General features: G+C 43.3%; 1 protein-coding gene and 1 long non-coding RNA gene across 6 annotated transcripts in view; one reads left to right on the top strand and one right to left on the bottom strand.

The window, feature by feature from the left end:
- Window positions 1-13056, bottom strand: part of LOC148057500 (uncharacterized) — a 135118-nt gene extending 122062 nt beyond the window's left edge. For both annotated transcript variants that reach the window (XR_015706232.1, XR_015706233.1), the window contains exons 1-3: window positions 12963-13056; window positions 6084-6280; window positions 5175-5263 (exon numbers count right to left, since the gene is read on the bottom strand). This is a non-coding gene — a long non-coding RNA (uncharacterized LOC148057500). The remainder of the gene's footprint in view (window positions 1-5174; window positions 5264-6083; window positions 6281-12962) is intronic.
- A 388-nt stretch (window positions 13057-13444) lies between these two features.
- Window positions 13445-24428, top strand: RBM24 (RNA binding motif protein 24). Of its 4 annotated transcripts, XM_087764125.1 has the most exons (6): window positions 13445-14059; window positions 14647-14770; window positions 15861-15915; window positions 21397-21448; window positions 22314-22508; window positions 23134-24428. In XM_087764125.1, the coding sequence occupies exons 1-6, from the start codon at window positions 13892-13894 to the stop codon at window positions 23158-23160; spliced, it is 621 nt and encodes a 206-aa protein (XP_087620251.1). In that variant the 5' UTR covers window positions 13445-13891; the 3' UTR covers window positions 23161-24428. The 4 variants fall into 4 exon arrangements, with proteins under 4 accessions (XP_087620251.1, XP_087620230.1, XP_087620261.1 ...); XM_087764104.1 differs by having other exon boundaries at window positions 13739-14059; window positions 22314-24428; XM_087764135.1 differs by lacking the exon at window positions 21397-21448 and having other exon boundaries at window positions 13742-14059.
- The last annotated feature ends 991 nt before the right edge of the window (window positions 24429-25419 follow it).

The following is a 25419-nucleotide window of genomic DNA, read 5'->3' as shown; positions in this document are numbered from 1 at the left end:
CAGAAAAATTCCCTTTTAGGCAATTGTAAAATGCATCTGTTTCAACCATTTCCCTAGCGCTAGTGTAAACAAAAATAAGGAGAAAAGGGCTGTAGAGAATGACTCAGAGGCTGGGGATTAGCGAAAGGCACATGAAACTATGAAGGTGTATATGTCCATATTTTCTGTAATGCTCACAGCAACTGCCGAGTAAGCAACTGGCCGCTCCTAGTATGACTAATGGTGTAACTACTTAAGGACTTATTTCCACTGGAGTTTATGAAAGTTAGATCAAAACAAACCACACAGTTTAAAATAGAAGTGCTCACTATCTGCTGTCAACTTCAGCAGACTATTTCAGCACATGTATGAGTTTAAGCACACACACAATTCTGTTGAATGAGATGTAACGCTTAAAACTACGGGCTCACATTAACTGCTTTGCTGAAGTGGGGTCTCCATCTGTCCATACAGAGCTGCACATCCAAAGTCTTCGCAACTTTACTTTGCAGCCATTAGTTTTGGCCCCACGGGAAGCTATTTATAAATATCTGAATTAATTAAATCAGATCTGTACAGCAGAAAAAGGAATCAACTAAATATGGTCACTATGGCAACAAATATTTCCTGGATGTAGCTTTGCTTCTAATCAGCAATGGCCTCTCCATGTTCCTAACACTGGCAAAAGTTGTCGGGCTTGTCTTGTTTGTTTGTTCGTATTGAACGTGTTCCTACAGAGTAAGACGATAAATGTAACGTCCAAGTATTTTAGACAACGGTCCCTTTTCAGTAGTATTTTACACTAGTTTAAAAATTATTAAGAACTCGAAACGGGGATCCGTTGTCTTCCCTTCTTCTTACCGCCCTCCTGCCTCCCCGGTACAGCGAGGGCCTCTGCTACACTGAGAAATTCCATGGGCTCCGACTCTGAATTCAGATATTAAAGTGACCCCTTCACCACTAACATCAGCTGAAAGCAAGGCTAGCAAAATGATGGCACAGAACGACAACCTGTTGTTTTCAACAGACAGTCTTGGTTGACCCCTGTGTCCACACTAAGCAAAAACAGAAAATAAAAGGTGCTGACACTTTGCCAGATCCCATCTGCGAAATATGCTCCTGGCCATGTCAGTCACAAAAATGAGGCCCTATATGTGCAGTACATGGTGGAAATGTCCAAGTCATGCCCGTGCATAGTCTCTGAACTTGCAGAATGTGGCCACAACCTCCTTGGAGTTTTGCAAATGCCATGCTTTGTGGATTGAGTCTGTGGTGGATTGTAGATATCTCAGAGGGTTTCATGAGCTTGTCTGCACTTTGGTGGAGCTCAAAGACACCAGGGGTTTGTCTGAGCTTTCTTTTTTTTTCCTTGAGTAGGCAAACCAACTTTTAAAAAATGGTTTCAAACACCAATCTTGCCCATTGCCAAATGAGAGGGCATTTCCAGGACAGGTCTATGTTTCCCCTCCGTTTTTACTTCCCTGTTGTTTTTTTTTAACAGTGGCCTCAAAGGTATGTGGTCACAGTGTCTGTCTGTCCAGGTATTTCTTTCCCTTCCCTTAATGACTAGCAAATCCATTAGCAGTGTCAACCAAATGCAGCAAAGGAGGTCAGTTCTCAGAGACAGTTAAGTTTGTACAAGTTTGATAAAAACACTTCTCTGGCAGAGAAAAAGAGATCCTTTCCATGCCCTGACTGTTAGAAAAGTTAGTTCACTGTCTTCTTAGCTGTGCAAGAATCCACATTAGCGCGGGGGCAAGAAGCAAAAAAGCACACACGCTTGTGATTGCCCCAGTCATGGGAGAAGCTTCAGGGGGAGCTGGCACCTTTTTTAGACACTGATATCAATCAGGGTTCTGTATGAAATCAGCTTTCGTAACTCCCAGTGTGCCTGACCTTGCCAGTCTTACGTGACCAGTTAAATAGTTAATATTGATCTTTAAGTGTCTCTTCACAGTTACCTGTGTCTAGTCAGATGTGTGATTTTAGACTGAGATCACACTCCAATGCAGATTTATTTATTTGTTATAATTATCATGTGATATTTTGGAGAACAGAAGAGAAATTTGTTCATGCAAGAGAGGCATTAGGTTTGTAAAGCTCAAGCAGCACCCTGCACACAACCAAAACTGCAGCGGAGCCGTACACAGATGCCAGAGCAAAGGAAATGCATGGTTAGCCTCTGATTGGCAAACTTTGGGTTGTTTTGGTTTTTTTTTTGCATTGATGCAAGAAATTCACGCTAGCAAAAGAGCTATAGCTGAAATATGGTATTTAGAAAATCAGTAACAAAATGCTGGAGCTGACAGGACCACTCTCCCTCTAATCTTTAGTTTTCAAGCCCCTCCTGACACAAGTCACCTTCACAGCACCCTCTCGCAGCAGAGAGAGCAAAGGAAACTACCGACCTCTCACCCACATCGGCACCCACAGCAGCAGTACCAGCGCGTCAGCCCCGGCTGCTCTGGCACCTTACAGCTGGACGTTCGGCATTGTATTATCCTACCTATCAATACAGTTTTTAAAAAGCAAATGTTTCTGGTAAAAGTAAATGCTACCAGACTTGCCCTATATTAAAGAATAAGCTCACTTCCCCCCATGAGTAAGTAGTTCGTAAAAATCTGAAGTCCTTTATGGTTGGATTGAGAGGGTACCCCCACCCCCAAGGTGGCTGTTTGTTCATGGGGTGACAACTGCAATGTGGGGTTATCTGACATTTCTTCTCTAAAGCACATGCTGTTTAAAAAAGAATAATGAAACTGTAAATAAATGCAAAGAAGATCTACGAAGAAGCCACTTAATGAAAAACACATATATTGCCCCGTACTGTGTCACTGACCATATATATCTATGTTAAGTCAGTTCTAAGCCTCATTTGCCTAACAGCATGGAAACTGCCAGCATTTTAAGAACTGCTATCAGATAACTTGAAATGACATTGGACAGACCACACAAACAGCAAACAGGCTCTAGTGACTGTGTTCTTGAATCCGATCCTACGAGGTGCAGCGTGGTTTTGCTCCACATACATAGACTTTAAGACAGCTCGGCACAACCTGAGTCCCTAAACTTCTGTGGTAAGAGAAGTTACGCAGCACGTTGCAAAGATGGAGCTCTGAGAAATTTCACGTGACGAGGACTAATCTGACATTTTAATTTATACCCGTGCCAGTACAGGGAGTTGTTTTTCCCTGCTTCTATCTCCTCGTACTTTGCTGACAATTCTCAATTAGGCAGATGAGGAAACTGTTGTGTAGTACCTGGATTTCACTTTTAGGACTGTTTTCCTGACACTTCCAGGGTCACGGCAGTACAGAGAAACCCTAAGCCAGAACTCCCTGTGCTGCACGCCAACGCAAAACAGTCACAGAGAGAGACAGGCAGTATGGATCTGAACCGCGGAGATACTCGGAAAGCTTGAAAACACTTCTGCATGTACTAAACTCATTATAAGGAATTTCATTATTTTCAAGGGGCCTTCTCACATGTTTAAGAAGATGCCCATTAGACAGGACGACAGCACAGACAAAACTGCTACAACTTACACAGGATGCTTTTACAGAACAGGGAAGAGAACAGAACAAACCCCCCAGAATAAACTCTCTACTTCCACCACACAACCATGCATCCTTTTGAGAAGATTTCCTCCCCTTAAATAAGGTTATGAAAATATTTCCCCATCCCCCTGCATATAATATCAACTTTAAACAACTCCTCTTACTCGCTAGTATTTCACATGAACTTCTAATCTGGTTGCATTTAGCTTCTCTAGTTTTTTCAAGCTAACTGTCCCCACCCCCATTTTAATAAAACCTGATTAACATGCTTGAGAGTCAAACATGAACAAAAATCTCCCATTCCCGCCAAAGTATGGCATTCATGAAGATATCATGAATAAGTAAACATTCTCTAGTGTTATGTTTCTTTTGTCTAGCTTATTGGTGTTGAGAAACCTTCGTCATTTATTTATGTTGGTATTTTATTTCCTTATTGAGTTTCAAAGATGAACAGAGAAAAATAAATACCAAGGAAAGAACTGATAGGCTGAAATGACCACGGTTTTCCCCAAGGGGGTTAAAAAAAATCATGCTTTAATACAAAGTTTTTGTTGTCTCGTTATTTCATTTAATACACCTGCTTTCAATATGGAATGCATAACAGTCTGTGTATGACAGTAGCTAGCAAGCCAGTATAGCAAAATCCTGTTTATCAATGTGCAGGAATCCAATGTCTTCTTGTAATTCTGATTTAATTATATTGCATTCTAGGCCCTTAAATTACTACTGCGCTTCAAAGTGAGGCAATCCTGCCTAGTCGAGGCTTATTCAAATGGCAGAATATGTACAGATCAGACAGCAAGTCAGTTTTGCACAGACCTCACCACGGTCGCAGACACACTCCTGCAGCAGATCCGGTATTTCTTACCTTTTTCCAGATTCCCTAGGGAGACAGTGCACTGCAACATACTTGCAGTTTCCAGTGGGAATGCAATGTGCACAATCAGGTCAGCAAGTGGACTGATTGTTGCTTACCTGACCTTGCTAAGCCCCTTAACAGATCTTGGTAAAATGATCAAATGTCAGGAAAATTATTGCTCAGACTCTAATTTTAAAAAGTAATGAATTGGTAAACCTCAGTGAAAATTAACAGACCTTGACAAATGCTAACTGGGTAGGCAGGATGCTTATCTTAGGACTGAAGAGACAGTCTACATTTTATGTCTTAGAAAATCCAAGCACTATACCTGAGCCTTATATGCAATTAATATGAAATTTTAATTGTTTCATGTTGACAAGGGTCCGGTTTTCAAAGCCATGAGAGTTCTTTGGTAGAATTAAATCCGATTTGATCCTTGTACACGGCTAACCAAAGGGCAATGTGATAATCTTTTCTGCAGCACTAACTGTTAACATACACACAGCTGTAGTGTCTCAGCAAAGGTCCTTTCCAGAGGTGAAAATGGAGGCATTAGAGCATGACACGTTTTCTGTGTCCTACTTCATAACCTCACACCTTAGATGAACTGTGAAACTTAAGGCTAAGGGACAAACATCACAAACCAGCCAAACAGTACTATTTTTATTTTCATGACAAAGTCAGAAGGATTTTTTTTACTTCTTTTTCAAGGCAAAAGTCATGTCTATTCCAACTGAGGACAATAAAGGCTATAAGAATGCTTAAAAACCTCACATTACCTTACTGGGTTGCAGCAATGAGTGTGTAGATGCTACATAGACCAAACTCCCACTGCTCAAGCGGTAACACGCTCAAATTTCCACTTGCACTGCAAAACAAACAAAAGAACCCCACAGCTTGCTGCATTGTTTTGAAGCTGTAGCCCTCAGGGCTAGGATCTTATAGGTTAAACAGAATTTTTGACAGAATTTGACTTTTAAATGTGTAGGCTAAATATAGAAAGCAATGGTGATTCAGTACAGGCAGAGCTCCTCCCTTCTGAGCCACTTCTGTTCAGACACCCCGGGAAGATGGGAGAAGTGCTGTATACCTGCAGATGTCACCTTACCAAGAGAACGTACTACAGAGATCCTGACCTTTTGGAGGGGTGCGAAGGAAGCCTCCGTGATCTTTCTCAGCTGGAAGTTTGTTTCACTTTAGTGTTCAGGCCAAATTCTAACCTAGCTCATTCTACCTAAAAAAAAAAAAAAAAAAAAAAAAAAAAAAAAAAGGAAAAAATCCCAGCCAGAAAAAATCTCTCTGAACCAGAAAAGATAAATCTGCTCTGACAGTCCTTGAAGAAGAGGAATGCTGTGTCACAGTGGAGAGCTAGCTGTAGCACAGCAGCAGGTGGTGAGACTCGGTGCAGGCTAGTAAATCTCTCCAAGATCCTTCTGGAATGAAGGCACCAAACTACCATCACATGTTGCTACTTCTTTTAACAAATCATGTCTAATCCAAAAAGTGGAACCACCTAAAAGCTATTGTTGTCTTGGAGCTATTTTTAGCTGAAGAAACCAAGACTGCAAAGTAAACTGGATATTAAGAAGCTCAGACTAAAAATACTTGACAGCAACATACGATATCTTTGGATCAGGAAACATGGTTGAACTAGTAAACAAGCTGCATACTCCTACAGCACAACTCACCAGCACATTATGGGCGAGACTGGCAAGATACTGTCTATCCTGAGAGAGGACAGCAGGTAAATGGGACGGCCTCTGGCTGAAGTCCATCTTCCGTCCTAAATGCCCTCTTCCAGCACTTTGCAAAGGAAGTCTCAAGCTCTAGTCGGAGTGTCTGAGTCACAACGTGAAGGACTCCTCCATGCCCCTAGGAAAAGATGCTGGGTGAAGAAGAGAGAGCGTGAATTTAATCTATCCTCTCTTCCTCTACGCGCCTTCGTGCCCCAGGTACCTTCAAGGGAAGGGAGAGGACAGTTCTGTGGAGCAGTTCTCCCTCTTTTTCTCTACTCACGCTGGGATTAGCAGACATGTCCCTGGGGGAGGACTGAGGAACACTGAAACCTTCCTTTTTCTCTTAATGAAAAGTAGACAAGGGAACATTTTGGACTCTCTTTTAATTGCCTCAGTGGTTAGATGAAAGCCAAATTGCTTACAAACTCTGTTTCCCCAGTACAAGCAATGCAGGAAGAAGTAAGTCCTTTAAAAAAAAAAAAAAAAGGTGTTGGGTTCAACTTGGCAAATGAGGATGTGGTATCTCCTGGCCATAAATTAGGGCCTGTCATCTCTCTGACAGGAAAGTGCAAGTCACTCCTCTGGAGGGCTCAGAGTGCACGAGGCCGCAGAGAAGGCAATTCCTGAACCCGGAGCTGCAGTACGAGGATATTCATGTGACAGGGAATTAGTTGCTCGCTAAGGACTTTCCCCAGTAGCACTCTCCCAACATGGCTTAAGAACTGGAGGGGCTGAAGTGTGTTTGAACGAGTTCTTCTCTGCATTTCTCTCCTCCTATGCACATTTTTTTTCTTTTCTACTAACCTATTTCTACTGACAGATGTGCACTGTTCTATGAGGCTAATGTCTAGCATACAGCTTGTCGCCTGTCAGTTTAATCCCTGTAATAATAACTAACTAGGGTTTAGTGGCTCTGTCTTTCACCAGCATCCCTGTATTTCTGTTTCTTTTTTTCCTACTTATATTGACTGAAGGCCAGATGTAACCTGATGTAATTTGGTTTAGTTTCGTTGCTTTTAGCAGCGCTCCACCAATTTACACTGGCTGAGAATTTTTTCTCAACAATGTTCTTTGTACTGAGACTTCTTGTTTTGCATACAAAATACAAGCAAGCAATGAGTTATGTGGCTGTATCAGTCCAGACCACGTGTATATGGCTCAGCAGGCAGCTCTGAGCACTGGTTTTCCCATCAGGTAGCACGATGGGAGCGGGTGGGTGTACAACATTTTAAAGATGCACGGGAGTGTGTTTAGCATAGCGTCATCCAGCTATTACGCCACACAAATCAACATCAACGGGATTTTGCAGACTTGTTAGATGTCTGTCTCTTAGTTCCCGGTGACCAGGACAGGTACGTATGAGAGTCTGGTGTTTCACACTGCAATTTCTAAGCTTCAGCTAGTTTGCAAATCCATGTTTATTCCTTCCCCTGCACAACTGCCTTGCTTGTTGTTGACATTAAGAATCGTTGTTCTCCTGACTCTCAGTGTGTCACACGGCGGGTGTGGGAGCTTTGTGATTTTGCAGGTTCAGCCTCTGGCGTCAGCGCTCCCTCCATTACAGCATCATAGGACAACTTCAGTTCATGCCAGGCACTGGCCTCATTCTACCTTCTGAGCTGTTCTAGCACTGGGAAGCACTATTCAGTATAGCACTCATGATCTGGTATTCATAAACCTTTTCCCTTGTTTTTTTTTTTCCACCACTCCTTTCCATGTGTTCCCCTACCAACATCATGTGCACGCTGTAACCTTTATGAATGCATTCAACCTTCTGGGTACGCTTATCATTCGCCCCTGCTTCACCTGACATGCCTGTTATTTTCCGATATATGGGCAATATGTCTTGCATCCACAGTTTAACAAGCTTTGAATTTTGTTTGCCGAACCACTAAAATTCTGTGTCTCCTCCTCCACTGCCCTTTAAAGGGAAAAATATTCCCATCAGAAACAACCCTTGGTGGTCTACATTTGGTGATTTAATTGGGAATAAGGAGGTTACGATAGTCGAAGATCATGCACATTAGTGCTCAGATACTACAGCAAAAGGGACTTTGGAAAACAGTAAGATTAATAGGTTTCAGCAAAAAAAAAATCCTGTGAAGAAATCTGTTATAATGGGGACACACTATCAGAAGAGAGGTGATGGAAGCTTCCCCAGTTAGGGAATTTTTAGCAGAAATTGACAATTCAAGAACTAATCAGATTGTACATCAGGAAGAAGAGTGAGAAGATGATGAGGTTTCTAAGTTTCTCACGCTGTGATCTGTTTAAGAACATGAGTGTACTACCTACTACTGTTCTTTATGCTTCCCCAGACAAAGTCAAACCATTGCCCATGTAACGTGCACTGAGCAGAGCAGAGGTTAGACGTTCTGCTCCTCTCTGGAATGGGATGTGGTTGGTGGAAGTGCACAGATTAGCAGACAAAGCCGTGCCTAATGGTATTAGCCGAATGATTTGACGGAGCTATGGTGTTATGGAACTTCAGCAGAAATGTAAGTCTCACTGACCAAACTGATGGTCTTACTCGGTTAAGAGAAAAAGAATTACTTTTATTTTCAGCCCTACCTAAAAATCAGAGTTTTAGGCCCTAGGCATTCTAATAATAGTGTTAGCAAACAGAATGTGTGTGCATGTATACGTATATGTATATGTAAATATATAGAGAAATTCCAACTGCGTTTAATTGATGGTGTACTGAATGTTCTGAAGACCACTATTATTTACTGAAATAAAGCACTAGCAAGAATGACTGGTGTGCAATATAAGCAGGGGTCTTTGTTGTTTTCAGAAACCTAATGAATGAACACATACCATCCACTGGTTTCTGACATGACAGGCATATGGTGCTCATAAATAAATAAAAAGCATGATATTACAGTTACGCTAATACCAATGAGTGGTAACATTTGGTAAACTGGCAAGTTGTCTATTCTATCTGACCTTGACAGCAAAACCACAAAATCTCTGAGTAAAAACAATTAATTGTAACTGATAGCTTTTGGGGCTTCCTCCCTCTAAGTCATGTTACTAGGTTCCAAAACAAACATTAGACCATTTTTTAATGTATAGCTTCAGACGGATTTTTTTAAAACCATTAAAATCACATAGAAGGCAATTGTCAGCTACAACAGCCTTCAGCAACAATATCTACATACCTGGGAGAGACTCACAGAGACATAAAAGAGTGCAGCAGGACCTAGGTGCCTACATTCTACTTTCGTTCACAACCAAGATCCTGAAAATGCCAAAATAGCCACCTATGGGACCGATACTTCTCTCAGGTTTTATTATGGTCTACTGTTTGTGGTACTTAACAGAATAGGGGAGTCTCAGGTTCAATTTCCAAATCTCTTTAGGGGTTTAGGAACCCCAGTTTCACATCTCTCCCAGGAATGCCCTACCTACACGCCCCTCTTTCCACATGTTCTCACTGCTTGCCTGAACTGTCACGCTTTCACCAGTGGCATCACTACTGCAAAATTTGCAGGATATAGGAATAAATTTCTTTCTTCCGCACTTGCATTCCAAAGCCACGACCAGATCCCTAGCAGTAAGTCATCCTGCTGACCCAAAACACCAAATACATATTACCTCAAGCAACTGGGACAGTGACATTGGTGAAGTTGCCCACTGACCTCCTTGCAGCACAAGACATGCTGTACAGTCCGTGCCTTTAAATCTTTCAACCCATTAGTCTGACTGCAAACTTCGTCATACATCCAACACAGCCAGGTAAACACCGTCCAACCAACAGCTAACTCTAGTCTCATCCTCATCTCAGAATTCATCCAGCTTCCTCAGTTTCCTGTGGTACCTACAAGTTCCATAGATGAACCTTGCTCTTCAAGCTTCACTGTGCTGAACCCTAGCCCTAGCCCAAAGACACAAGCCCTAATCTGGCCAGAACATATCCAAAACGGGTGTCATCTGAAAGAACTACCCTCCTGGGGTGTTTGTGGTCACCTCCTTTGGGTTAAGACTAGCCTAAAATTTGGAGTTAACATACGGTTTAGGAGAGAAGCATACAATATATTCCTGAACACTGAAGTGTTCAAATGGTCTTTAATTCATTTCCGTATGATAGAGGTCACCTCTCTTTGGAAAAACCTAGAGTTAAAGTGATGATTAAGACTGAGAAACAGTTGGAAAATATTTTTATTTCTGAGGGCTGCTGCATTAATATATAGACTGGTGCTGGTAGCACCAAATCAGCCCCAGTTTGGTCCTAAGATAGTAAAGATCATCCATCCAAGAGCTGGAGGCCTGTGTTTGTTTTTCATAGTGTATGCCATGCAAAAATAAAGGCTTGTGTTGACAATGGACTGAATGGACTAGACTTAGTTGCAGAATGGCAAGGTATCACCTCTCTGGGATTTAGGTTAGTATTTCTGAGGAATCCTAAGGCTGGAAAATTGTACCCTAGATTCTGTCAGGACCATCAAAGTAAGAAGAGGTCTGATGCTGTCAGGGATGAAAGGTAAAACTGGGGTTTGAGGGGTTACCCCTTGATAGTAGGGGTTCTCTTCTTGTGATAATATTAGTGATACAGTTGGGTTAGAGGAAAGAATGGGTTGGAGAACTGTATTTATTCCTGAATTTTATTGGGATTGCCATCTTAAATTGAGGATGCTAATATAGGAGTAGTATGGTTGTAGCATAGCTTACAGGATATATTTTGATCTGTTAATGGCCAGGGTCACTTCTGGTTTTAGAAAAGAGGATGTGTTAGCCTGCCAGAGTAGGATGAAAACTGTACTGTACATGCTTTGGATCACAGCAGTAACAATTCTTGTGTTAAGGCTACGGTTAGTGTTTGAATTAGGGACAGAGCTAAGCTCTGAGAGGGAACGGGATGGAGAATTGTGTGACCATTTAATCCTCTAGGCAATATCAAACAAGGAGGACAGTACTAGTGAGATTGTGCAGGATACTCACAGGACAGCAGCGTCACCTCTTTTAACTTTAAACTACGGTTAGGTTGAAGATTGGGATTAGGGTGTGAGAGAAATGAGACTATAGAATTGCAGTACCAGGGCCATTGGGTTTTGCAATGGCTGTGGTACCGACGACAGTTATGGTTCAATTTAAGGTTAGGAAAAGAAGGGCAAGGACTGCTGATATTATGTGTGAATCCTGTAGGCACCACTGAAATAGGATGAGGCTTGGCACATAGAAAAATCAAATGGGCAACAATTTGGGCTGAAGATATATTTTCAGTTCTTGTAGGGCCTGTACGCCTGTAGCATGAAGGTAGCATTGTAGTGCAAGTTAGGTCTATTGCTGCAGGGGCTACCTTTCTTAGTTTAAGGCTACATTTGGTTGGAATCAGGTTTGCGCCCTAGGAGAGAAGGACCAGAAAAGGCTCATTCATTACAGAAACCTGTAAAGGCTGCAAAGATAGTAAGCAGATTAGGGACATCTGAGGGAAATAAGCTGTGGGTTTTTTTATTAAGAAATGCATCCTCAAGTTAATGATGGTGTTGTGGTTGTGTTTGGATTTATGACAGAAGGACTCGGACTAGAGCAAGGCCTGCCTGATGAACCCTATCTAAATGCAAGAAGATTGTCCTTTGTTGGGACATGGATGTGGAAAGTTAGGTTTTGTTTCTGGATCCTGGAAGACCTGCTGTTGCAGCTAGACCAAAAGGCTAGGTTTTGGGTTTCATCAATCTTCCGCTTGGGCTGAAAGAGGCGAACTCCTAAATACACCTGCAATTAGTTCTGGGATAGCCAAGTGTTGCTTTTCTGGCCTTAATACAGGAGCTTGTGTAACGACTGTAAAACTAGGCTAATTCACAGTTCCTGCAGATGCCACAAGGCACGCAGGAGTGCTGGGAGCAGCAAGGGAAAGCAAATGGGATGGGATGGGCTATGTTTGGTTTTAGGTGAAGCTCATCTTTCAGGTCCACAAGGGTCTTGTGTGGACCTTAACAAGAAGTTAAATGTACTCCTAAGCGATCTGTGTGCTGCAGTGCTCTACTGAGCGCTGACACCCTTAGTTGGGCTAGTACTTAAGTTCAGGTCACTGGGCCAGGTTTAAGGTTACGATTAGCCCTTGGAACAGAAGCGGCTGGAGTGTCAGGTATAACACAATGTTCCAGACTAACATGAGAGCCATGCTGGGAGAAATTTTGGGGCAGAGTTAGCTGGCCTAACTGGATTCAGGCCAAGGTTAAGGTCTTGTCATGGCTTGAGCTGAAAAGCAACATTTACGTCTGGATCCTGCTAGGGTTGCTAGGCTTCAGCCTGAGATAGTCCTAGCATATTAAACCAAATTATTTAATCTGGAGAGTCTTAAGCATCAAGTAGGGCTTAGTGACAGCATGGCTTAGTATTGTACAGGCCATTAGAACTAGGACAACGACTGCTGAAAAAATCAAATGGGGCCAAGGTTAGATACGGGGCAAGCAGGGCCTAAGTTTAGGGCTAAGTGTTGTCATTATGGTTAACGTTTGGTACCGGAGGGGCTGAAGAGTTTTCTGAAAGTCCCTCCTGCAACTGATTCATTGCTCTTTTTTCTAAGGGAGAAAGGGACTTCACAGGAAAAAGTCTAAGAGACAGCGGCAGTAAGAGAAAGAGGAAAAAGAGACACCAGTACTTATCAAGACTTTGGGCCCACAAGGGAATGGTTTCGAAGTCTATACCCATGTGCACATCTGTTTTCCCCAATCTTTAACCTTCCTCCCATCCTTCCTGTCGCCCTGTGAGTCTCCCTGCCCCCCAGCTCCCACAGTCCTCTGCCTCTCCATGTCACACAGACGGTCCTTTCTTTTTGCACGGGGCAGAGGCAGCAAGAGAAGAGAAAAGCAAGGGAAGCGGCTTTACCATTTTTTTTTTCATCCTGTGTCCAGACCAGTAGCAAGAACCACAACCACAGCCACCCTCACCACAACAACAATAATGAAAGTCCTGCGGCACCGTAGCTTTGCTAGCCTGCGGAGAGAAGTAAGTGAGGGTGGCAGAGGTCTCGCCACAAGCCTTCGGGGAGGCATCACAACATTTGAGGCCCGCCAGCTCCCAGTGAAGCCGGCTCTGCCCGCGGGCCCTCCGGCTGGCCGGGCAGCGGTGACCCCGCAAGACCCGGCCCCCCTATTTGCACAAGCCCGGGGCAAACCTGCCCCGGAGGGCACCGAGCCTCCCCGCCGGGCCCTTCTGCAGCGGCCCCTTTGCCTGACGGCTCCCATGGCCGGCTCCCGCCGCACCGGGGCGGGGGGGGGGCATCCAGCTGTTGCCAACAGCTGTGTGTCAGCCCCGGCTGGGCCGCGGCCGAGCGCGGGGTCCGCCCCGCCGCCGTCCCCGCCCCTGCGAGGAGGAGGAGGAGGAGGAACCGAGAGTGCCCGACCCGGTGGCTTTTAGGGGAGGGGAGGCCACTCAGTGGTTAGCGCCCAGGCCCCGCGCTCCTCTTCCAGCTGCTGCTTCTGCTCGTTTCCAGCGCTACGGCCGCCAGGCTGGCTGCTGCCCGGCCACCCCTCCTCCTTTTGCCGGTACCTACCTCAAAACCTCCGGAGGCTGCGGGGCTCCGCTCTTGAAGGAGGAGGAAGCTGGGTTTGCAAAGGCAAAAGGGAATTGCATTGTAACTGGGTGGCGGGGGGAAACGGAGGGGGGGGTGGGACAGAGAGGAGAAAAAAAAAAAATTAAAAAGAAAAAAAGAGCGGGGCTGACTCTGGAAGCGGGTCCCGCCGCCCAGGACCCGCACGCCCCGGCGGCCACGCGTGGGTGCAGAGCGCGGCGCGGCGCGCAGGGCCGGGCGGAAGATGCACACGACGCAGAAGGACACCACCTACACCAAGATCTTCGTCGGGGGCTTGCCCTACCACACCACCGACTCCAGCCTGCGCAAGTACTTCGAGGTCTTCGGGGACATCGAGGAGGCGGTGGTCATCACCGACCGGCAGACGGGCAAGTCCCGGGGATACGGCTTTGTAAGTGGCGGGGCGAGGGGCAGGGCGGGCGGCCGGGGAGGGGGCGGCTGGAGCGGGGCAGGGGGCGGCTGGAGGGCTGCCTGGGCCCCGCGGAGAAACTTCTGCGGGGGTCGCTGCAGGGAGCCGGACAGCTCGGGGGACGGGAGGGGGTGCCGGCCAGTTTGGCTTGTTGCTTTTTCTCCTCTTTCTTTTTTTTTTTTCTCTCCCTGCTGGTGAGTTTGGAGGGGGGGCGGGGGGGGAATTACTGAAAAAGGAGATTGAGAGGGGAATTGCCTAATTTCTCGCAGCGCCGCCGGCGCGCCTGTTGCTCCCCGATAGGGCCGCGCCGGGGGTTATCTGCCGGCGGCGGGGCCCGCTCCGCGCCCTCCGCCCTGCGCCGGCCGCGGCCGCCGCAGCCCCGCGCCCCGCTGCCGGGGCGGCCGCCGGGCCGCTGCCTCCCGCTCGGCGGGCGGGGGTCGGGGCGGGGGCCCCCCGCCGCCCCGGCTGCCCCCCAGCGCCGCCCGGGGAGCCGCCGGGTCGCTGCCGTGGGCGAGAGGCTTCTCCTTCACCCGCGGGAAGGGATCTAACGCGCAGCGTCGCCCGTTAAGGTCACCATGGCTGACAGAGCTGCTGCCGAAAGGGCTTGCAAAGACCCCAACCCCATCATCGATGGCAGGAAAGCCAACGTGAACCTGGCGTACCTGGGCGCCAAGCCGCGGATCATGCAGCCAGGTGAGGAGGCGGCCCGGAACGGCTTTTCTCTCTGTACCGCAGCTTTCTGAAGGGAGTAAAACTTTAAAAACGGTAGCACTGTCCGGCACTTTCCTCAAGTACACTCAGTGTTTGGGTGTGCTTTGGGTTTGGTTTTTAAATGCGGCGTGTCGGAACTTTCTGGCTGTTGTATACATGTGCCTTATTTGAAAACCACAGGCGAGCGGAGATAAAATATCCGCAGTTCCCCAGGAAGAGTTCCACAGCTCAGGCTCTTCATTGGTTATTCCTGCCGCTGGGAACGTGGTGGCGCTGACCATTTACAGTATCGTTGCAGGGAAAGATTGGCCTAGGAATTAATCGCTTCCAATGTGTGCGGTCTGATTAATACAAACAGTATCTTAACGCAGACTCCTCAAACAGATGGGAGCTATTATGCAGACTTAAAAATGAAACGGCTCTTCCTAAGACCGCATCTGAGCCAGTCTGATGTCCTAGCCACTTCCCAAACTGCTGCTTTGCAGCAACGGAGAGAGGAGCGCAGGGTGCGTGCATGTTTGTGCTCTAAAGGAGGCTGCTCTGAATTCCCCCGTGCTTACCCTGAGGAACACTTAGTCTAATTAAGTGCCCACGAAGGAAAGAAGGCATTGATGCTTGGGCGCTTGAGGGACAGAAATGAAGTTAGGATTTGACCCCCATGCTAAGTCCTCATGAGTAGAGATGGCTCGAATTTAAGTCTGTAGAAAGTACGTAAATACACTGATGAATACAAAGTGCCCTATCATCCTTCAGAGGCTAAAGTGAGGGACCAGAATGGAGCACAAAATAAAACGTGAATGAAAACCTTGTGCTTGTTGTTTAGAAAAAGCCGTTCTTCTGAACATTCCTAGGAAAGCGTGTGCTTTACCGTTTTAAGTTCTGTCTGCATGTATGTGTGTGCGTGTATATATGGATTGATACATTTTGGTTTCTAATTTGTGGTTCTGCAGCCTTTCTGACATCGTTGTTAGTGAAGGCTGTTACTCCGCGTTTGTGCGCATGTGTGTATATAGCGTAAGTAAGTGGCCAAAAGAACACCCGTACAGAGAATGTGATGTGTTTTTGTTGGTAGGTTTTGCCTTTGGTGTCCAGCAGCTTCATCCAGCTCTCATACAGAGGCCTTTTGGGTAAGTCTGTTCAATGGGACCTCAAATAGGGGAGGAAAAATCTTTTTTTAAAAAAGGAAAGAAAAAGTATGATCCTTGAAGGCCTCTTGCAGTAGCAGCCTTATAAACTCACCCGCAATGCTGAAGTTCTCAGACTTACAAATGTATACCCGTAAACGCGCTCACCTTGTCGGTCATGTTCTAAATGCCGCAGCTGAGTCAAGTTGTGTGGGACGCGTCCCCTCCACCTAAGCAGTCCCGTCCCGTATGACCCTATGGTAAAACAAGGAGGTATGACTTGATGCAAGATTGCTGTGCCCCATTTCTCTTTTTTCAGCTTGACTCAATGTTATTTATCTCTTTCTAATCTGACAGGGATCGTTTACAGTTAAGATAACTGATCAGAAGGATATGATGATAAGAGGTGGAATAGTTCTGTTTGGAATTAAACTCTGTAACCAGTAGACTCAAACACAAACAAGCTAAAATGGTGATTAACGATGCATGTATGTTTTTTTCATATAGTCAATAGACCTCCGTGTGCTTTTTTTTTTATTTATTTATTACAGTAATGAAGTGGTGTTGATAGCTAAACTGTGTGCTTTTATTTAATTGAAAGAGCTGTAGTGAAAGTTTTTTGGGGGGGTCTTTTTTAATTTTGTTTTTGTTGTTGAGGAGTGACTTTGCCATGGGGAGCAAAGGGCCTTTTTTTTTTTCCTTGCTTTCAAGCTGTAGCCTGTGACTTTTTTAACCATATTTTGTAGTGAGTGCTAAATTGTGTGACTTCTTGATTTTTAAGTAAATCAACGTATTGCTTGCATGTTCATAATTTGAGGGGGGTGGGGTGGGGTTTGTTCTTGGGAGGGGTGTGGAGCTCCTTATTAACAATGTGCGTCCATTTGGGCTTTCTAATTTGAGATTTTTTTTTTTCTTCAATCTGTCTTTAATAATGTAGCGCATTTCTCCTTTACTTGAGTGTATACTATCCCTAAGTAGATCTAACTCTTGCTTCTTATAGGCATATAATTAGGAGGTGAAGTCTGCTTTAAACTGTCCATACAGTGTTACTTCACTAATGCACACTGACTGAGAAACTCATTGCAAAGTAATGCATTTTGCTAATTAATGAGTAAGCTAACAATAAAGTAGCGAAAATGCGTCACAAATATATTTTGTTTATTTGACTAGAATAGCTTTAGAATATTGTACCTAGCTGTTATTAAGCAACGATAGATTCTTGGTAGCTTGATTTGTAAAAACGGTAGGAAACAGTTCCTGTCCTCAAAAGTGTAGGAAAAAGTTTTCCTAGAAACTTCACGTACTTTTAAAAGAGAATGTTGATTCTTCTGAGACACGTGGGGAGGTTGTGGAAAACTTTCTGCCTTTTTTTTTTTTTCTTCTCATGATTATCCTCTACTGTATTTTGTTTGACTGCTTTGAAGTGTGAGGAAACGACAGTGTACACGCAGTGATCAGTTTGCGATGCCTGTGCTAAGGTAGGCAGGAGGCGGCGCGCGTTGTCTCCAGAGCCGTTAAAGCACTTGTTGCAAGGAGGAACCAGTGGACTGCCCCGGGGATCAGCCCTGGAGAGACTGAGTATTTGCTGAGCACAACAGAAAAGGACAACCTGTGGCAATCCTTGCTTAAGGGACTGTGCAAATGTAGGGCTCGCTCTTGCTTTCCTTACCCAGAGCCAGCAATAGATCACGTGAATCGTGTTTAGGCCAGGGAAATTCTTCCAGCAGGCTGAATAGGGTTTTATTTCTAATGCAACGTACGTAAACCTGAAGAAAAGGAATGTTGGTCGCAGGGTCATTATATATGAAATCGGTCATTTTTAATCCTTGCCTTTTGCCTTTCTTTTACTATGTGCAAACAAAGGAGGTGATTACTAATCCTGCTTCCGCCTCAACGTTTCCAATGACTTGTACCTTTTCTGAAGAACGTAGTTCAGATTAAGAAGAACAGCATTCATTAGGATGAACGAACATCTTCATTCACTATATTCCTTGACAATAAGAGGAGTTGTTTTCAGTGCTTATTTGAATCTACTTTTATTGAAGAGTTCGCTCTTAGAGGATGTTACGTGGATTGCACTGAAATACATGGTCACCTTAAAGGCTTTCTTCCTCCTGCGCAGTTGCACTTTTTAAAAGTACACTTTACTAATATGCTGTGTAAAATGGGTCGTAGTGGTGATTCCCTACCAATACTCTGCTAATCCGTACACAAAAGCTGCAAATGTTTTGTGGTTTGGTTTTTTTTCCTACCAGAGTGCAAATGAGTGAGGTGCTGCCATACTCTGGCATGGTCAGCAGTGTTCTGATATGGTTCCCCACCTATCAAACAAGAAACTGAAAATAATTGGATTATGTTACATTACTTTTACTGAGAAGATGCAGGAGTACAATATTCTGAATTAAGTATAACGTTATTGTGGTGGAGGGAGCCAGAAACTAGATTAGCTTCAATGCACGAAGCATTTAAAATGCTGGGAATTTTTCTTTATTCAGTGCTGCAGAGATCAGTTCATCCACCAAATAACATTTCTCTCTGCTCTTCATATTCAGCATCTATCTTACTGTTGTGTTTCGTTGAAAGCTGTTTGATCACAGGACTGGTTATCTATACGGCTCTGTTTTCAGGATTGTTTATTAAAATACTATCTCTGAATTCAACAGGAATTTAGGGAGGGGGAAGATGACTTTGCCTCCTAAGACAGCTTTTCTCATTTTGCTTATGTAATTTTTACTTTAATATTGGTGGGAAAATACGGAGTTATACAGAGGTATTGGTGTGGGATATAACTTGTTCTCTTGGAGAGATGTTATTCCCTTTATTTTCTGTCTAAAACGTGTACCTCAATCAAAATGAGAACATTCCCACTATTTTTAGTAAGACCAGAGTTAAATCCAAAGTTATTAAGTTCATTATCGAATGGTTAGCTGATACTACCTGCCTGGTATTATCTTCCAAGAGTTAGGTAATTCTGCCTTTTTTAAGAGAGAAGGAAAAGCCCTCTCTTGAGTTTATGATCAAAAGACCTGTATAATACAAGACTACGGATAATCTGGAAAGAGGGAATGAAGCTGGAACAGTCAGAAGTTAACCTGAAGAATGCTAAATGTCCTCTTAACGGTATCAGGCACAAATTTAAAAGGAAGCATATTACGGGTCTTGTATGTCTTGATGTTTACGTAACCTATTTCTGCTATAAGGAAAGCTGTGCCTTGGTGAAAATCTACTCTTTAATTATGCTTACAAAACCAGATGATGCCATGCAAGGGCCAAAGCAAAACATTTTGTCCAAAGTTAAACATCTACTTTCACAAGAATGTAATGTTGAGAGTCAATGTTGTGCTACTACTGCTGAATTTCTATACACCACAGCTCTCTCCGTTAGTCTAGAAAGTCCTTTCTTTCCTTTGAAACAATTAGCTTTCACTTTATTATTGCTTATAGGGTTATTTTTGAGGTCTTAGTTAAACACAGATCTTCTGTTACAACAACAATGAAGGTCTTCAGGCACATGGCAGGAGGGTATGTCATTCAATTTTGAATATCCCAAAGCTACAGTTACTGCTGAAGTTAAATGTGGCTTCTCTTTTCCTTTATTGCAAAAGCGTAAAACAGTAAATATGCGTTCCAAAATAAAAACTACTGACAGGAAAGAAAGCTTAAGCCATGTATAATTCTCACTCTTACTGTCAAAAGTAAAGCAGCAGCTTTTCTTTAAAATTAGGGATGCTAAGGACATCCAGCGTAACTGGGAATTGCTTTTTCAGCTTCTGACCTGGCAGAGCATTAAAAGCAGTTGGGTTCTGAATGGCTGAGATCTACATGTGCTGGCCTCTGCAGTAGGTAGAAATTTACTTTGGCCATATAAAGCCATTTTACTCGACTCAAAACAGTTGTAGCATGACAGATGATCAAAAATAGCCCCACTGCAGCTTATGCTGTCAATCATCATGTGTGAAATGGCATGGTGGTGAGGAGCCTGCACAGGGTTTATGTTTATTGTAGGGTAAGATGTGGCAAACAGATAATGTTCCATAACTTCACCACCTGTTAGTTTCTTGGCTTAAATAAAACAAGTCACAAGAGTTTAAGCGGGAGCACATGTATCTTTCTGTCTTGTTCAAGGATATGGCCGGGTGTCCTAATGTCTTCAGAAAATGTTAGTAACATCAGTGCAAGTCCACACAAGCAGCTAGATAAGCTTGCTTACTCTCTCTTCTGTTAGAATTACTCTCTTTCATAAATGCTGTGTGTAAAGATTCCTTTGATGTGGTGTTAAATGGACTCTTAATGATGCAGAAGAGGCTCTCGGTGACTTCAAATTTGGTTTTATACCTCTTTCCTTAATACTTAAAAAGCACGGTGTTGTATTTATTAGGATTGTACTTGATTGGTGACCAATACAAAATGCTTGTTTATGCTCATCCATTTTGTATGGAGAGCTCAGGTAATGATGTGTATTTAAATGCACAGAGCCAGCTTAAGTATGCTTCAAATGCACTTCTGGCTAATCACTTCATAAATTAGGTGAGTGTTAAAAACCCAACTTACGGTTCTGTTTTATGTTTTCTTTCCTTTCCCAGTCCTTATTTGTCACTCCTTTTTTTCTTTTTTCATTTCTCCCTTCACACAGTAGGAAATGAATTTCATTGATCTGTTGGGTTTTTATGATTGTGGTGTTCATGTCTTAAACACGGCAACTGAACATTTCTTTCTGCTAATATTCCAACTGCGCTCTTTTTTTCTTAAAAAGAAGACTAGGCTGTTCTAAAGCCTGACTGTCACTTACTTTAAACTATGTTTTGCTATGAATCTAGTTGACAATGTCCCTTCTGATTGAAATGTTTCCTTGTTGACCACTTCAGTAAATCTTGAAGTTATTTTAAAAGTGAAACAAACAAAAAAAACCCTTTCCATTAAATCTTTAATTTGGAGAAAAGAGGACAGTTTTTACCGTTGCAATTTGCATGTGTGCTTACAGTGCGCTAAAAGGCTGGTGCAGTCTTTAGAGTTGTCTGTAAAGGTAAAGTTCAGTATGAAATAGTAGTAAATCTGCACAAGCAGTTTTTAATGGATTTATAAAGACTCACTGACTGGAAAGGAGTTGCATATATGAAGGACTTCTCTGTGGAAATCCAGATGCAAGACAGGGTTATGAATGTAAAATGAGAATTATATTGAGTATATTATTTTTTAAAATCACATTATATGATAAAATACAACTATGAGATGAACTTGGATGTACAGTTGTGTGCTAAGACAACGATACGACCAATTTTCAAAACTGAAGGGCTAAGTAACCAAGCCAAGGAAGCAAGTTTTGTGACTTGGAGACGATGGGAAAGTGTGTGTACTGATCTGTTCAGAATGGTTATTTCTTAAGCTGTAAATTTGTTTTTTTTTGCTTTTGTTAAGCACCAGATCTATTTAGACTTAATCCTTTGCCCACCTCCCAAAAAACTCTATGCTGTATGTCTTGCATAGAAATAAACAAGCTGGCACAAAACAGGACATCAGTGGCCTGATAATCAAACAGGTTTGACCCTTGTGTCCTTACGAACTTTTATAAAAGTGTGATGCACATGTACTTAGGAGTCACTGTTATGGATTTTAATAGCATCTATGTAGCTTCCCCTCAATGGCCTCTTGTGACGGAGTGAGCTGCACTATCGTTCGTTTGGAAAGTGTGATTCTTGCTGTGTTTACCACACTTGTGAACTTTATTTAAACTCCTTTGTCGCCTGTGTTGGTTTTTTTCTTATTTTTAATAAGGGTGACTGAGGTTGCAGAGACATTAATGTGTGCTGAGTCTGCATAGCAACTTAAGTAGGGTTGCCACAATATACTCCCCCCCCCACTCCCTGAGAAGACTTTACATAAAGTCAGGGTTCGGCCATTCTGTTGCCTTATTGGCTATTGTCAAACTTATTATAGTGATGCTGTCAAACTGCTCAGTTACTAATAATAGAAGTATTGCAGGAAATAATTTTACTAAGAGTCGAGTAGTTGAGTGAGAAGCAGGGTAATAAAAATTACTTACAGGTGATTTGAAAAACAAATACTGCAATTTTCCAGATGGAATCATTGAGCTTACTCCTTTAAAGTTGTCTTAAAACTGACATCAGTAATCCTGGTCCTTCTAAAGATTTTAATAGCATTAAAGATAATATCCTCAAGCAACATTAAACACTCCTATTTAACTCGGCTATACTGCTGTGCTTTGGAGCGATGCATCTCTTCGGGCCAGTGAACTGGTAATTGGTCCATTGAGTCTAGTTATTGTGGCAACCCTATGCACATAACAACAACTAAATTGAGTTTGTTTTAGTTCGGAGTATGGATATGACGCTTAGGCGCTGACTTGCGTACCAACTCTGACTCCCTCTCCCATCTTTCAACAGGATACCTGCTCACTATGTCTATCCACAGGCTTTTGTGCAGCCCGGAGTGGTAATTCCCCACGTTCAGCCCGCAGCAGCCGCTGCTTCCACTACACCCTACATCGATTACACCGGAGCTGCGTACGCCCAGTACTCGGCCGCTGCCGCCGCCTACGAGCAGTACCCGTACGCTGCCTCGCCGGCTGCCGCTGCCGGGTACGTGGCAGCGGGGGGCTACGGCTACGCGGTGCAGCAGCCCATCACCGCAGCAGCGCCTGGGACGGCCGCGGCGGCTGCTGCCGCTTTTGGCCAGTACCAGCCCCAACAGCTGCAGGCAGACCGTATGCAATAGCAGATGGACTCCTGAAGGAAGCTCTTTCTTCCTCTTCCTCTTTTCAGCCTTCCAGTATAAGTAGTTAATCAGAGACAATTGATATTAACTGAGGAGCTTTAAGGAAAGCGATGCTATTGCGAAACTAAAGATTTTTATTCCACTGTCTTCATACAGTGTGCATCCAAATCATGTTGTTAGAGGGGAGGGGTAGTGCGGCATGTCTAGTTTCAAGTATCAAGCCAGAAGAAAATGGGAAAAAAAATACTGTACTGTCATGAAAGAGTGGCAGGAGTAGCAATGGGACTTCATATTTTCAAACAAACAAACAAACAAGAACCGAAAAAGCAAAGGTGTACTTTTTACAGTATCAGGGAAGCATAACTGCCTTTTATAAGTAAGAAAATGGTATTTGAAAAGTTTGAACCAGGGAAAAAACTGAGTCAGCAATATGTAATCTTTATCCATTTTAAGAGGAAACAAGCTTAAAGCACTGATTGTCCTTTCTAGCTTTCAGAAGTTGTCTTCGTGAGATAGTACCTTCTCACTGTCTCACTAACGGGCATCGAACAACCCAAGGAAGATGGCCGGCTAGTAAGATGGCGGACAGGCACCAAAGTTATTTTCTTCTCTGTCCTCTGGATGAGTGGAACTATGGAGCAAGTGATGTGGAAGTAAGGGGTGCAACAGCTGTAGAGACAATCAATAACACAGACAGTTCTGGACAGAACACATCACTCGTGCTCATGTGATGAGCTTGTCACATCCTAATCCCTCGCCCCATCCTGTTTCACTTTTGGGAAACTTTAACTGCTGGTGTCAGCTATTCTGATTCTAAAATAGGATCAGCCCTTTACTACAACAGCCTTCTCTTTCTATTTATTGCATCTATTCGTAACTTGTGAATAAAGGCAGGAAGAAGCTTAATGAATTAAAACCTTTAAGAACTGTTTTAAGGGAATTTTCTTTTCTGAAACCATTTGTACAATTTTAATATCTATTTCAGGATTATATTTAAAATATTTATTAGCAAACATACAGTACACAAGGCGACTTTTGTTACCAAGACTGCTGTTCTTGAAGGGTTAATGGTATGTGATTTATACTGTGCCTTAATTGTTATGCTATTTAAAAAGAAATATTTATTTTGAAAGTTTTACTATGCTGCACTCTAAAGAAAGCAACTTTAGATGTGACACTGTAAAATTATGTATTCATCTCATGGCATAAATTATTTAGTAGGCTTAGATGTAGCATATTAAATATTAACCTAATTAACTAAGGATGTTGACTTGGATTTATTTAAATTCAGTATGTGCACTGTATGAGGGTACTCTTAAATTAACACTTTTTTAGGTTTTTACATAAAGTATTGCTAGTTCATTCTTTTTCCCTCGACTAGTTCTTCATGTAGACCTCTCAAATACATTAGTGCCGTTTTCTCACTCATCTGTACGTAGACTGACTATTTTTCCCTTTGCTAGAAAATGCTGCTTTACATTGTCCTGTGAAACGACAATACTTGCAATTTTTATTCTTGACCGAAATGGAATTTGATATTTTACACTGTATTGGATTTTTTTATACTTGAACAATTTCATACAAGGGAAGACAGGATAGCATTTTTATGGACTTTATCCAATGTCACTGGATTTATTTTAAGTATTCTGAATACTAGCCAGTGTTATAATGTAGACATGACTCTCCTGTGCATATTATTTATTCAGTATGTATATTGCTTTACAACATTTCAGATCTCTTAATCTATTCACTCGTATTAAAACAATAAAAAAAATGTTGTCGCATCCTGTCTAGTGATGTCTTTGCTCAAATTGTCTTAGATCTTCTTTAGTTAAAACTAGGGGGGCAACCTTTCATGTAATTTTCCTGGTCTGTGGGGTGAATAGCAGCATATGCACTGACTTCAAATACATAGACCGATACATGAACCGTATTACATGGGGGAAATTCTACAGAGAAGATGGAGAAGATCCATCCTGAGAGTTATCGTAAAATAATTCGGAGTGGAAGGGACTTTGGGAGGTCCCGGGTTGCTTATGGCTTTGTCCAGTCAGGTCTTAAAATCCTCCATGTGGAGAGTGCATAACCCCTCCGGGTAATCTATTCCACTATCTAATTATCCCCATAGTGTCAATTTTTTTTCCTTCTATCTAGCCAGAGCCTCCCCTGTTCGTTTATAACCTTCGTCTCTCATTCTTTGGCAGAGAGCCCAGCCCTGTCTTCTCGGTAACCTCCTCCTAGGAACCGGAAAGTTGCTGTTCTCTTCCGGAGGCTGAACAAACCTCAGTGCCTCAGCCTCTCCTCCCAAGTCTCATGCTTCAATGCCCAGCTGTCCTGTTGGCCCTCCCATGGAGTCATACAAGTTTATCACCAGCTTTCATGTACTGGGAGAGTCAAGACCCAGTATGCCAGCTGTGGTTTAATGAGTGCTGAGTAAAGGGAAGTAATTCTCTTGATCTGCCATCTGTGCTCCTGTTGATACAGTCTGATGCACTTTCACAGCTGCCAGAGTTTGCCACTGACAAACTCAGTGGCAAACTCAGCCTACCCCAAGCCTCCCACGGCCTTTTCAGCAGAGCTGAACCATCCGAGATAAAGGACTTTCTATTTGTCCTCACTGAATTTCATGAAGTTCCTGTTGTCCTAGTCCTCTAGCAAGTGTAAATCCCTCCAAATGGTAGGCCTGATCTCAAGCATATCAACTATATGGATGGTTGAGTCCCCATCCCTGGAGGCATTTAAAAGACACATAGACGTGGTGCTCAGGGACATGGT

The sequence above is a fragment of the Nipponia nippon genome, unplaced genomic scaffold (genome assembly GCF_047370975.1).
Source record: "Nipponia nippon isolate SJK-2023a ecotype South Korea unplaced genomic scaffold, ASM4737097v1 scaffold_1, whole genome shotgun sequence".
Classification (NCBI taxonomy): Eukaryota; Metazoa; Chordata; class Aves; order Pelecaniformes; family Threskiornithidae; genus Nipponia; species Nipponia nippon.
The sequence above is the reverse complement of the archived record's forward strand: the minus strand, read 5'-3'. Positions and strand labels throughout refer to the sequence as shown.